Source organism: Bombyx mandarina, chromosome 04 (genome assembly GCF_030267445.1).
Source record: "Bombyx mandarina strain Sakado chromosome 04, ASM3026744v2".
Classification (NCBI taxonomy): Eukaryota; Metazoa; Arthropoda; class Insecta; order Lepidoptera; family Bombycidae; genus Bombyx; species Bombyx mandarina.
In genome coordinates, this window is record NC_143211.1 from 996,143 (window position 1) to 1,011,016 (window position 14,874).

Genomic DNA, 14,874 nt, shown 5'->3' on the forward strand with positions numbered 1-14,874 from the left:
GGCACATCAAAGGAAAAACATTTATTTTTATTTTTATATAATGCCAAGCATTTTCATATTTATCTACCTTTTAAACCTTCTCTGGACTCCCACAAATAATTCATGACCAAAATTAGCCAAATCAGTCCAGCCGTTCTCAAGTTTTAGCGAGACTAACGAACAGCAATTCATTTATATATATATATATATATATTAGTTATTATATTAATGTGCTACAATTGCCATGGATCTCAAGTTCAGAATGGTATACACTGCTTTATATGAATTATACACGTTGTTCTACCTTAGGCAGCCTAAACAGCTTATTCATTCCGGCGAAATAACCTTCACCAATGAATTCGAAGATGGGCACAGTTCCAACGACGTCGAGGACAAACCAACGACTCCTCATATGCTGCGAGGACGTTTGCGAGAATGTTATTGGAACTCCTAAAATAATTGAAAACAGCAAATTTAACATTACTAAGTAGTGTCCAGCGCTGCTCCGCCCTTCAAACCTATACTGGCGTGGTTGTTTCACAGAATAGTAGTATGGTAGTATAGTAGGACGCTGGTATAATACTCAGAGGACACAGATGCTCATTCCCTCCAACCGCTTTATTTGCTTTTTACGATACCCAAGAGGAGACATGGGGTATTGACGATGCTTTGGCGTTTTTCGAGCGAATCCCTTAGTTATCTGACCACACTTACGGGGGAGATAGGGAGCTATTTCAGGCTTACAACACATTATTATATACAACATACATTCGTCACACGGTCCACTAGTCTCTATTATAAATAATGTATTCTATGTAGTTAAAATAGCCTTAACATTTCGGACAAATTAATTAATACCCCTATACAAATTCTTGAAGAGAACAATTAAATTATCAACCTTCTTCTACGTTGGCTCCGGTGGAGAGATGCACCACTATGTCCAGCGCATATATAATTGAGATCACGTAGTCGAAGAACCTAAACTCCAACGGGACCGTCTTCTTGAACACCAAGTAGTACGGGTGGGTCTACAAACACATATCCAGCTTACAGCTCTATTCATGCAAACTGCAATCTCTCTTCTCTATACTCTACTCTTTTCCATTCTACTCTATTCTATCAAACCACTGGGGTCCACTGCTGGACATAAGCTCGCCACAAGGATCGGTCCTGCACTGCTTACATCCAGCGGATGGCCTTGAATCTTAACCAAATCCGCCAGCTTAGAGTACTTCATATCTCATGGCGACGACCATCAGTTTGTAAGGTCTACCGGCTTCAGTGACCACTGAACACCAGGTGGACGGTGAGTTCAAATCCTCACGTAGTTCAATAATGTAGTGATGAGGACAGTAACGTAAACGTTCAAGAAATATTGTGTATATAAATTCCGCAGAGTCGAGTCAATGTTATGAATAATTAACTATATTATGCAAACAATTTCACAAACTATAACGTTTTATAAATATTATATAGACTTACAAAACAGACCGCCACTATTACAAAGGATACGAAGAAGTTCCAGACCAACAGGAGAGAGGAGTTTGGCTGCATGATGCAGGGGAACGTGGAGCGGAGACAAATGGCGTCGGCTTCGTCGGTGAGAGACGCGTCACCATGCTGAAAAGTGTCTCGGCACATTTGACCAACAGCTACTTCCATGCAAAGTAACGAACGAGTAAGTAAATAGTGTTTTAGTTTACCGTAACCCCACGAATACTTCTTCAAATGAGGGTCGAAAAGTGGCTTCGCACAGGCAGACTTCGGCATTGCTGATATCCACGAGCGATAGAAATCAGATGTGCCTTGAGAAGCTCGCATGTCTTCTTCAGGATCAACAATTTTATACGAACAAATAAGGACTTAACGTTGACCGAAATTCGGTGAACATGCTTCTGAAGTGAACATGGTTTTTTAATGTACACACCGGGTGCAAAGATACTTTTGCCAAATACAGTCGGGCTGACGTGAGCGTGAGTGATAAAACTACTACAGAATTAAAAATTAATAAAACCAACATTCCTCATGATGTAACAACCAGCGATCTCCAGCATGACGTCGCTTTCCGCTAATATAAGATTCCCGTTGCGATCCCTCGCTTGTCTTAGAGCCATTAGGCATTTTTTGAAATAAAGTAAGCTGCTTTGGTGCCTAAAAAAATTAAAATCTGTGCTATTTTGGTGCGGTATACAATGGCGCAACGTCGTGTCTTCCCGTGAATCAGGAACTTAAGCAAAAATCGGCAGTAGGTTTTGTCAGTGCACTTGTACTGGACCCGCACCGTCCTGCCACTATCTACCGTAAACGCCGTCCGAAGTTCTGGTTTGAAGAGTGGGACTATCTTACAGGTCACTACTGAGGCTACGACTCGTGAACGAAGCTGTCAAGTTGTGCGTTAGTCTTCAATCATCGACGGTAATGTGTAAGCCTACTATTATATCATCATGGAGATCGACCACAACTAGGAGAATTCTGTCTATTCCAGCTGCAATTCATTGATTCCAGTTTGAGGGGTCAATTTGGTGAATTTTACTTTTTCCAACAACATTTCATATTTATCACAACTTTTAAGAACAGCAACAGCAGAGCTTCTCAAGTTCTACTTTACTGAGAGACCATTATATTACACTTAATGCTAATATAAAAGCTAAATGTAAAAACTTCCTTAGAAGAACGCAACAGCAATCAATGAAGTGTAAAATACAAAGACAAGTTCGTCTCTTCACTAAAACCATTTTGTACAAAGAAATGAAAAAATGAATTCAGAAAACACTATGACAACTCACTTCACGGCTTCTGGTATTTTCGATAAATAATGAAACTTCACTCGCTCCAAATGCTCCTAAAAATATATTCAAATTCAGAATTAATTTTATTTATGAGGCACATAAAACCAAGGGCGGATCCAGCTTTGGCGCCAGGAGGAGGTCACATAGCGTTGTCAAGTCAAGAACTTATAATTTAATTTTGATAACAATAGGTAGAAGTAAAAATCATTATGTTCAACTAGTGGTCCACCTAAGTCCTGGAACCAGCTCAGTGGGGGGTCATGACCCCCACGACCCCCCTGGATCCGCCGTTGCATAAAACGTCCCGAGGGAACGTTGGAAACTTTGGTAGAATTAGGTTTACTGACCTTAACCGCGGCCCACAGGATCGTCGTCTGCTCGTCGGTCCGGCCGTACTTGGCCGCCGTCCTCCACAGGTCGGCGACGCTGAGCACGTGCGCGGTGCAGAAGGTGGCGGCGCGCAGCTCGAGCGGGGCGGACACGCACAGCGCGCACGGGCCCAGCACGGTGCCGCGCGTCATGCGGAGCACGGCCGTGCTGTCGTCCTCCGCCGTTACCATCTGTCGGATCGTGCTGTGCGATTTTAACCGTTGAGTATAACGGAGGAAAGGCTTAAAATTGATTACAACACGTCGAACAAACAACAACAGATTCAAATGCAATATAGGTTAGTAGACGGAAGATTCCTGACACATGCCTGGCGTCACACCGCCATTGCACAACTATTCTCGCAGCGTATCCACGCGACGTCAACACTTTCACAGTGAGATCCGTATATCATCAATGACTTACATGCATAGACCTATATAGTAGGGACACGACATATTGTTCTATACGTACAATTGCTTATATAAATAGCACCCATTTTGAAGGCACACACATAAACATATATCTATCTCGTTCTTACTCAGCACTTTAACTCGCAGGAAAACAATATAACAGTATTTCAGTGCGTACATAAAATGAAACATGAATATACGTAAATGTCTCCGTCTCCGTCTAATGAGGCCGAAAATCCGCCATGTTTAGCGCGCCAAATGTCATTGTCACGTCAGTTCGGCCGTCTGTTTTGGGTTGTACATTATTTAATGACTTTGATATCGATTTAATATGATTGCTTATATAAAATATCTAATTTTATCATGCTTAAAACATACAAAAATAATAATTAAAACATATTTTATAGGATCTCAAGAAAGTCGATGCCCCAAAACTATTATCTATATATATTTAAATTCATTATGGAGCCCTCATCCGAAACATAAATTATACACTGAATATATTTGAATCCGAAATATCGGACACCGTTTTTCGGTCGGATTCTATTCATCATGACACTAATCATAAATACCTCTTTAAAATATGTCATCAAAACATATTTAGACATTCTGTTTAGATATTTCGGGAAAAAGGCTACCGACAAAATCTCTTCGGAACTATTTAAATAAAATAGTTTTATTCCGCAGTGAGTAAAACACTATTGTAAATTCGTTAAATATTTATTAATTATGTGATATTAGAGAGGAAGTCACAAGGAATGACGTTTGTAATTTCATTAACGAATAAATGTTCTGTAGGTGTTTTTTTTTATCAGGCGGTCTCTTGATAAGTTTAAAATTTGCGTGCGGTGCGGTAGTGCGGTGCACCTTCCTTTAGGTGCGCTGCGGTAGTGTGTTACGGACTTTAGGTCAGCAAAACAATTAAAATAGATTGTAATAGTCTAAGAAAAACACGTACTCAAAATACGATAACATTCAGCATGCTAGAAATGGGCTGATGGCACTGTACTATGCCATATTTTTATGTTTTGCGGCAAACGACAACTTTATAAAATCAGTGTAGCAAATTTTAAAAATCGTCATATCGTTTACTTGGAAAATTTTAAGCACGAACTCGTCTTAGATTTCACATAATATCTAAATCACATCATCTTTGCACATAACAATATACTTACTTCCTATTAAAGTATAAATTCTACAAATACATTAATACTCAACAATATTTAAAATAAAATAAGCCAAGAACGTTTATCGATAAAACCTACTAACATTAAAATCTTCTGGGCAGCACTAAAGCCGCCATGTTTTGTGGCCAGATGACGTCACAGTGGCACGATTTTTTTGTTGACGTTTCATTTCCATAGGTTTCCTACTTCAGTGCTTACATGCTTCTGCAGCAATTTTACGCATTTTTGTTCAAATGAGAATCTAAAATAGCACTTGGCGTTGGGCAGGACCTTTTTTTAATTCGGACCGGCGATCGAATCACGTACGATGTTCCCACTCTTAGGGGGCGCATGGGATAGGGGGGACCGGTAGTCGAAAATGATACAGGCCTACCCACTAAACGACTCCCCTGCGCTAAGCTCCTATCTCTGACTTAGCGTTCTCTTTAGACGACGGTAACCATATTCGCTCAGAATAAAGATATATTTGAAAAAGCCATTAAAAAACCAACCTCAACATCTCCATAAGTGATGTAGATGATAGAAGATTTCTTTGAGGATCTCTTGATGATAGCATCACCGGGAATATAATGTATCGTTTCCATCTTCTTAGCTAACTCAGACAGGAACTGATTTGAAAGATCCCGCAGAATTCTAGTCTGAAAATTAAGGTTTCCTAATCGTTGATTATTCATTGGTGACGATGATTTGACAAGATGTACATATTCTGCACTAGTCAATAAAATCTTCGTCCCCTTTCCGCTCATCACCTCATGAGCTGGGTCACGAAACACAATGTGGTAATATCCCTTCTAGATTATAGACATCAGTCTTTCTCGGACAAAATATGCTTTGGCTTAGGTAAGAAAACTACCCGGAGACAATGCGAAAGCATTTTCACAATGAACAGTTTAAGTATATAAATTACGTGTTTTTCGGAAGAAGTATAATAATATGGGCATACGAGTCTGGCCGGGGTTGATTCAGCGAAACACTGCTCTTAATAGGGTAGATATTAGCAATTTCTGTCAGGCTGAGCCCCGTGAACTCGCCCACCAGTCAAGATGAAACCAGAATAGCCCCTCGAGGCGATACGGGCTGAAGGAGATACTGGCAGATAGGAAGACAAAAAACGGGGTCTACGGCTCCGAGCTACGGACGTCCACCCTTCCAGCTGGAGCACTTGATTACTTCACTATACAGACAGGATGAGAGTTAGCTCCCCAGTAGATTTGTCTTGTCTACAGATACATTATCACTTTCCTCAGTTTACTTCCCAAAACTGGTCAAGAAAAGTACATATTGTAATATTTCATCTGTTAACCTTCTGTGTGGCTTCGAAGTATATATCGTTGTAGACAGCGGCAGGTAAGGTAGGGGGGAAGGTCGGCAGGAGCTCAGTGCGAGACACGGCCTTCTGCTTGTGCCAGTACATCTTGTAGAATGTCTCCACCCTCTCCCGCTGACGAGCAGGCAGGCGCGAACCTTTCTAATAACACATGAGACGTGTTCACGTAGGGGCTGGAATATACTCTTATAATAATATTGTATAATAAACATAGCAAGAACGAGTATAGCCCGAAGAAACCCACGATTCGGGTTAAATAGGTATATAGAATAAATGAGTCGACTATTATCAAAGCCGGCAATGTGACTTTTGGACAATTATTGGTAAATCAGAAAAACGAATTATTGACTTTGTATTCCATTGGCAGTCACAAAACTCTTCGGAACGACGTCTTAGATAAATAACAGGTTAAGTATTAACCTTTATTTAATGCAGGTTTTGAACCGTATTCTTTGAAGGAGACGATTATATTCAAATCAATCTGTATTGACATATCAATAATTTTTTTTGTCCAAATGCACAGATTGCCACCTTTGATAATAGACGACTCAAATACAATACATGTAGATCGACAACTTTGAATCAATTCCTAAAATAATGCATACGTTATTTAATATAGTTTTTTTTGTATTTCAGATTCCCGAGACCTCACAACGTGAATGCTGCCTTAAGACTCAGGTCTTAGTCTACCTCAAGTTCGGAATCCCAATTGTATTTTATGGCGGCTGTTCCACCCGTCAAACAAGGGCTCATGCCCTCATGCATGCTCTGCTTAGCGGCAGAAATAGAGAACATGATGGTAGGTATTTGTGCGGTCACAAATTCACTCCGAAATCAATCCATGTATTGGCGGGTTCCTAATGACAGAAGCATGTTCATTAAGCGCGATACGTTAATTGATTAATTATTATCATCCGTGGGCAGATGTTATGCGCCCACAAGCAGTCGTCACTTCTCCCGGTTTGATGTGAGCCTGGTACGCTCATGCAAACAACCGCCAACTGCTGACTTGACTCGGTCGGTCCATCACATGGTCAACCTTCCACGCGTATAACATCTGCCCACAACAATGATACTCAATGACAACCACGACCGCTCTGACAAGAGTGATACGACAAACGATGATTACCATCTCCTTCATAATGAGCTTATATCGAGCTTGGAACTGCTCTTCGGGGCGCATGTACAGACTGATCACCAGAGACAGGGACGCGACCGCTGCGCCGGTCACCACGAGGCATCCCATCATCATCACGAGCATGCAGAGCACTCGCTCCAAATCGTTGCCGGGCGCTACTGAAGGACTGTATCAAGTAATACATTTCTTATTAATCAGCTTTATCCAGGACACGAGCATGGAGGCTCAAACCGGTGAAACGTAATTAAAATATCGTGAATACATTTTACAAATTAGATAGGTATTTCATGTAGCGCTAATTCTTAGCCACATTCGTATCCCAGAGTTGTTCTGCAGATGCACTGTGCTGTTAATACAAAGGCAAAGGTCAGTCCACCAGGGCGGGCGTGTAGTGGAGCCTACAGCCGATGTACGAAGCTACAGTGGAGGTACTGACTATGTATGACGATGACTATGGCCCTGTGAGGTGGATAGTAACAGTTATGTCGCCGAAGGAAGCCGGATCGCGTGCCCCTGGGAGCTAGGAACGTAACATGAATGCAGGATAATTGTTTCCCCACATACATTGACATTGTTATGGACATAGGTGACGGTGGTGTTGTTCCTATGCAAAAATAAGCTACTAAAAAAACACGCTCTTTGAACCAAATCGTAGAAACAAGCAGATATTTATTGTAAACTTGTAAAGGATTACCGAATGGTTATTTCGTCACATTTTCATCACAAAAACGAACCCATAGTGCCATATTATTGTATGGTCATCAGATGTACACGCGTTTGCCAAGCTACATGATTATAAGACATGATCGCGGCAAACGGTGTAGCGTGGTTTTCGGAAACTATTGACATCATAACGTGAATGGCTGCTTAAGACATGAGGTCTGCAGAAATTGGCCTCATAGTGGGACCTAGACACGCAAACTAACAATCACCATGTATACACATTCAACGCAACTCAAGTCAAAAAAAGGGATACGCTACCCTATCGGTATGAACATCTTGTTGACGCTGTACAGCGCATTCACGAAGCGGACCGCGGCCGACCCCATGAGCTTGCCTTTGAGGTCGGTTTCCGAGTGGAGGGCGTACAGAGCCCGCTTGACATGTAGGAGTCCGGCGAAGTCGCGTTCCAGCTTCAGAAACACAAACATTTTTTTAAAAACACGCTTAATATGCGGCAGGCGGCGACTTGGGTCTGCCCCTGGGATGGATGAGGACGGTAACTACTCACCATCAGGTGGGCCGTATGTTCATCTGCCTACAAGGGCAATAAAAAAAAAATAGCAAACCGAATTAAGAACATTTTTTTTTTTATCTTTTCTGATATTAAACCAAAGTAATAAAATTATTGTATCTTTATTATTTCTTGATTGAAAATAAGAAGTAGTTTCTTTATTGAGCCTCTATGGGTTGAACTATTCTTCTTGATTGAAAATGTAGTGTGAAGTTATCGTGGTATGCGTAAAAAGGATGATCATGTGTCCAAAAAGAGCTTGGGTCTGAAAGTAGACGGTAGTGTAAGGATGAGCGTGCTAAAAAGACTTATAAGGACCATGTGAAAGATGATATGCTTGAGATGGGTACGAAGGCAGAGATGACGAATGATGGGCCTGAATGGAAAAAGAGGATATGGTGCGTCGACTTCACACATTGCGATGAGGCCAGGACGAAGACGATTGTCATTATTACTTGATGCGTGCTGAAATTTTCAAGTTTTTGTCAACTTAGGGTTGGTGCAAATTACGTTAAAAGTCTTTGCTACATTAATAGATAGATAGATATAGTTCAAGTTAGTAAAAGGGTGTTAAAAATAAGTAAACGCAGAGATGTAACAAAAATTAAAAGTAATGTTTACAAATGCACATCTGTATCACAGACAAATTTTAATACAGGATTAGAATAAAACTGCAAAGACGCAGGTGAGACAACTTTGAGACAATAGAACCTTTTTAAACATTTTTAAAGGTTTGAAGTAGATAGTTCGAGTTTTTTTAATAAGAAAAGAGGTACCTAGTTTGATCTCAGGTTTCCAGCTGAGCGACGGCATATCATTGTGTCTATGGTCTCCAGATTAATCTTAAGTGCAGTGGAACTCGTGCCCACAAACATTTGTGAAACAATTATATTTGAAATATATTTTTTTCAAAATCGCATTTCAACTACAAAAATTTTGAACATTCTTCCGATCTTGGATCAAAATATTACTTTCGTAATAAAAATAAAAATAATTCATCATCTTCATAAAACATATCGAATATTTTATTTAAATATAAAGTGGAGGAAGCCATAAAACAAATTTAAGAGTGTCGTAATTTTTAAACTATCGTGTCGTCGTGGCCAATGCCAGCTCATTCTCTTTAGAACTCATCGAATACGACCTCGCTCCAGAGTATAATTAATATTTAATAGCCGTTATAAAATTTAATGTGGCTACATATTTATTTAAACACTATAGGACCACGAAGAATTTCTATGCAGTTTTTTTCTTTTCCTACGTATGCCGATAGCCTTGAGAGGCTATATTAGCGTTACCCTAGCGTGTAGGTGAGCTCTCGGGGCTCAAACCTGATGACGTTGCTAACACGAACCCTAGCAAGAGCCGTGCTTCGCAGAATCTACCACCGGATCGGAAACGCGACCCACTGAGAAGATCCGGCGAGAAACTCAGTGGGCTGTGTCTGAGAGTTAATTTACTCGTCAAGCCCTTCGTCGCAAGCGACGGGTTCGACGAGAACGGTGACCGGTGCTTGAAGTACCTAAAAGCACCGTTAGTGGATCGGGAGGATCCGAGATGACGTGTAAAGCTAACACTGGCCCTAGCAAGAGCAGTGTTTCGCAGAATCCGCAGAAGCCACCGGATCGGAAACGCGACCCACTGAGAAGATCCGGCGAGAAACTCAGTGGGCTTCCATGACGTTGCGATGACGAGTTGTGATAATGTAATGTATAGTAAAGGTTGCGGTTTAATGGGTTGGACGGCCAATTTATACTTAGACCTAGCATCTCAAGGGTCCGTTAATTGTTTTTACATAACCACGTCGTGATCGTACAAATTTTACAGAGTTTCGTGTAAACCATTAGAACATTACATTCCAAATTTACTTGAAAACGTCATTGGCGCCATTTTGTTTTTTTAGCACATTTTTTCGATTCAGTAACAAATTGCTCTGCGCCAAAATATAATATGCACAATGTTATTCTGTTTGTGTGGTCGCCGAGACCAATTTATCTTGGATTTTTTCCACTAATTCTTAAAATCACTATTAGTATTTGCCATCAATTGAAATGATGAGTACTAAGCTCTCGGCAGGTAATTAAAAAAAATAGCACTTGAAATATCTATGGTATAATTTGGACACAGCCGCTCTCACTCAATGGAAGTCTTCACCTGTGGGCTCGCTATGGTCATGTGTGCTTACAGACCGCAGATTACGTCTATGAGTTTTGCTAACAATTGAGGAATTGGTTTTAAATTAAGCTAATATCATAACATAACTTGCCTGGTCGATATTGAGCCAAACGAGGGCCCACGTGACCCTCAAAACCAAGCAAATGTAGCAGTATTTGAGCGTCGTGCCGAGAACACTTCCATTCAAATAATAATTGTTCAGTTCCCCTGGAATTATTCAGTTTTATTGCTAGTACTTACAATTATTAAATAAAAAAACGTTTGGCGCCACTACCCAATGTATGTTGACGAAAGCGTCTATTTAAACAATAATCCTCTTCTCTTTTGATATGTAGCCAATACATATATATGAATATTTAAATATAAACACCGACGAATAGTATTATAGTGTTTTTTTTTATTTTATTGCTTAGATGGATGAACGAGCTCACAACCCACCTGGTGTTAAATAGTTACTGGAGCCCATAGACATCTACGACCTAAATGCGCCACCCACCTTGAGATACAAGTTCTAAGGTCTCAAGTATAGTTACAACGGCTGCCCCACCCTTCAAACCGACACGCATTACTGCTTCACGGCAGCAAATAGGCGGGGCGGTGGTACCTACCCGCGTGGACTCACAAGAGGTCCTACCACCAGTTAGTGGTCCCAAGAATGCTTCATAACACTTACATAGGTATCTGAAAGGTCGGTGTAGCCTAATGAAATAACAGCCAAGCTTGAAGTCCTGCTGGCGGCTCACGTAATGAGAATACGTCACGAGATCCAACAAGAATCCAACTGGAAATATATTTATCTATTAATTTTTGCTTTAGGCGAGTAGGCGACCTAACAGTCCGCCTGATAAATAAGTGATCCCAGGAGCAGAGCGTGATTGCCGCCACCCAGCTTAGTACACGAAGTCGAAGTCTATAATTCATATTCGCCCGCTGAATAGTCCGTTAAAACACAACAAGAAAATGTCTGTTTGTTACTGGTGGTAGGACGTCTTGTGAGTCCGCACGGGTAGGTACCACCATCCCGCCTATTTCTGTCGTGAAGCAGTATTGCGTTTCGGTTTGAAGGGTGGGGCAGCCGTTGTAACTATATTAAGACCTTAGAACTTATATCTCAAGATAGTAGGCGCATTTACGTTGTAGATGTCTATGCACTCCAGTAACCACTTAACATCAAGTGGGCTGTGAGCTCGTCCACCCACCCAAGCAATAATAATAAAGAAATGTCGTCTACTTTAAAACATAAGTCCCAAATATTTCAGTGCATTAAAAAGAAATATATCAAACAAATCGTAGGTATAAAATCGTAATACGATTTATATTATTTAATACTTTACTGTCTTCTGTCTGAATTAGGAATTTGGCAGACTGATGCTAACTGGTAATACCTATCAAAGAACTACAGCTGAGATTTCTTTTGTAACTAAAACTTATCATTAAAAATACTTATCATTCTGAGTGTTTATTAAAATTGTTTTTATATACACAATAATAATAATAATAATGCATTTCATATTGGTATGTGCGAGTAACGCCATCTGTGATCAAATAGCAGAAACGAATATCAAAACAACCAGTATATCAGGAAGGTTCGAAAAGTGTTTTGGCGGTACGAGTGACGTCATCTGTTATCAATTAGCGAAAACTCATGCCGAGTCGTTTCAGAAATGTTCTGGAATATTGTAGACATGTCGTTTCGACTACAAAAGCGTTTCACAGACGACGTGAAGACAGTTGGTCAATCTGCATAATCAATAATCTGTTCTATTCGAAACGAAACACCGAAGGGATCACCGGAAGCGAAGCGAAGGACAGATTTTTTTGAAGTGAAAACTTCTTTAGAATCGTTGTGATTTCAAACCGGATGCAACGGAAAAAACGACAGGTAAGAGACACAAATACAAAAATGTGTAGGATGAAGCCAGCAAAGAATGAGACAGAAATATACATACTATTTAATACAGCGCCATCTGTGAGATTTTTTAATACTAACGTGTGTATGAAAGCTCTTGTAGTGAATTTTTATTTAGGATTATACGTGAAATTAAAATATCAATTCACAGTGGGCGCTACCTTACAATTATTTACTAATGACAAAATTTCACATATACTTAAGACGTTTCGGATAATTGTATTTTAATTTTGGAAGGTTTCACTTCTACCACGTGTGAATTGCACACATTTTGTTTTTTTTATTGCTTAGATGGGTGGACGAGCTCACAGCCCACCTGGTGTTAAGTGGTTACTGGAGCCCATAGACATCTACAACGTAAATGCGCCACCCACCTTGAGACATAAGTTCTAAGGTCTCAGGTATAGTTACAACGGCTGCCCCACCCTTCAAACCGAAACGCATTTCTGCTTCAAGGCAGAAATAAGCAGGGTGGTGGTACCTACCCGCGCGGACTCTCAAGAGGTCCTACCACCAGTAAAGTGCACCTTAAGTTTAATAATAATTAAATAGAGTTAAACATTAACGTCATTGTTCACTATAATTTGCAGCCTAGCTTGAAATCTAAGCGCTCGTAATCTGAATTTCGATTTCGTTAATCGGCTGTATTTTGTACTAGCTTTTGATAAAACAGTAATGATTCTTAACCAGCTACTGGGATTTGCTTAATTAATTCACATTAACCTTGAACATTACTACTGAAATGAAAACCATACCAGTGCCATGGTCATATGATACCTAGGTGTAGAGCCGCACGATTGAAAAAACGTTAAAGCGATGTAAAAAGAACGTGGAAATATTAAACTCATAATAATCTCCTAAATGAGATGTGATGTATTCAGAATTATTTAGCATGAAATCATTTCGTACCTATATAAGTGATATGAGTACCGGTTACCTCAGACTCGGTCGCCAAACATTCCTCTACGGAAAAACAAAAGAACCAGACCAATTTAAAATGACACTAACTCAGAATCTTAATATTGATATTGGGCCGCTCAACTCCGGCGAAGAGATTGTATCCGAGGCCCATGACATGCACAGCATAGCTGATGTTGTAAGCCGCGTCCAAGATCTCCAAGTGCGTTCCGGTGAAGTCGACCGCCACCCAAACAATGGCGGAGAGCGACATGATGCAGATGTAGCTGTTCCACACGGTGTCTTCTGGGAGCGAGTAGAAACAGGAGACCAGGCGGTTCCGAGTCCACCATACTGGATGCTCTATCTGGATTTACGCAGATATTTAGTACTTATGTAACCTCTTGTTCACTATCATCTCAAGCACTGATCACCGTCCTCGCCGAACCCGTCGCTTGCGACGAAGGGCTCGACGAGTAAATTAACCCATAGACACAGCCCACTGAGTTCCCCGCCGGATCTTCTCAGTGGGTCGCGTTTCCGATCCGGTGCCAGATTCTGCGAAGCACTGCTCTTGCTAGGGCCAGTGCTAGCAACATTCCGGTTTGAGCCCCGTGAGTTTACCTACATGTCAAGGAGAAGCTGAAATCGGCTATCAAGGCCATCAACATAAGTTTAAAAAAACACTATAATATATAGTATAGTATGATAAACATTATGGTTAAGCTATTTCTTTATGTATCCGTAAAGCCGTATTTGTATAAACCACATGTTGACCTCGTCCAATCAAAATCTAATTTGATGTGGTAATCATGTTGATTATCATGGAGTACGGTTTCTCGCTACGAAACGGGATAAGCACTGTCTATCGAAACAAACCTTATTAGCATACTTTTCGGCAGACCCACACATCAGAGATCAATAAGGTCGATTACCAAACATAATACTTACGTCATCGTATTTCGAATGGAACTGTAGCTCCAATTCCGCAGGGGACTGTGGCGTAATGCTCTTCCGATCATCTGTGATACTATGTTGACTAGTCATATCAAGATAGTCAGTATAGAGATCTTCCGGAAAAAATCTTGACAATTATTTTCAACATTCGTTTGACATGTGTCAAAGCGCCAGATAGACGTTAAGAAGAAAATAATAATTTATAGCCAAGGAGAATATAAAATTTTTATCTGTATCCCAACGACTTAAGTGTTTACTAACCATAACATCTTTCATCACAGTGTTCATCACCAACCGTCCATAAGTAATACAGAAGAATATCTCGGATCGGAGCCATTGTGTTAAGAAAGTATTAGGATCAATTATTTTATTATCTTTGGAAATTTGAAAAATGACCGCTGAAGTCAATTTTTGCATTATAATTTTACTTTTTAAAATTGCTGTAATAATAACCAACCATTACTTGTTGCCAAAATAAAAATAATAGGTAAACGTGTCTTTAG

At 40.3% G+C, this 14,874-nt stretch overlaps 1 protein-coding gene across 1 annotated transcript in view; it reads right to left on the reverse strand.

Moving 5' to 3' along the window:
- The window catches only part of LOC114253232 (uncharacterized), a 50,887-nt gene extending 36,426 nt beyond the window's left edge, over positions 1–14,461 (reverse strand). Inside the window, exons 1-14 of the mRNA XM_089740162.1 lie at positions 14,366–14,461; positions 13,526–13,781; positions 11,282–11,389; positions 10,700–10,815; positions 8,181–8,332; positions 7,191–7,365; positions 6,038–6,202; positions 5,226–5,372; positions 3,116–3,328; positions 2,766–2,821; positions 1,998–2,130; positions 1,462–1,599; positions 878–1,007; positions 284–429 (exon numbers count right to left, since the gene is read on the reverse strand). Coding sequence (XP_089596288.1) covers positions 284–429; positions 878–1,007; positions 1,462–1,599; positions 1,998–2,130; positions 2,766–2,821; positions 3,116–3,328; positions 5,226–5,372; positions 6,038–6,202; positions 7,191–7,365; positions 8,181–8,332; positions 10,700–10,815; positions 11,282–11,389; positions 13,526–13,781; positions 14,366–14,461 — 2,031 coding nt within the window. The remainder of the gene's footprint in view (positions 1–283; positions 430–877; positions 1,008–1,461; positions 1,600–1,997; positions 2,131–2,765; positions 2,822–3,115; positions 3,329–5,225; positions 5,373–6,037; positions 6,203–7,190; positions 7,366–8,180; positions 8,333–10,699; positions 10,816–11,281; positions 11,390–13,525; positions 13,782–14,365) is intronic.
- Positions 14,462–14,874: the final 413 nt, after the last annotated feature.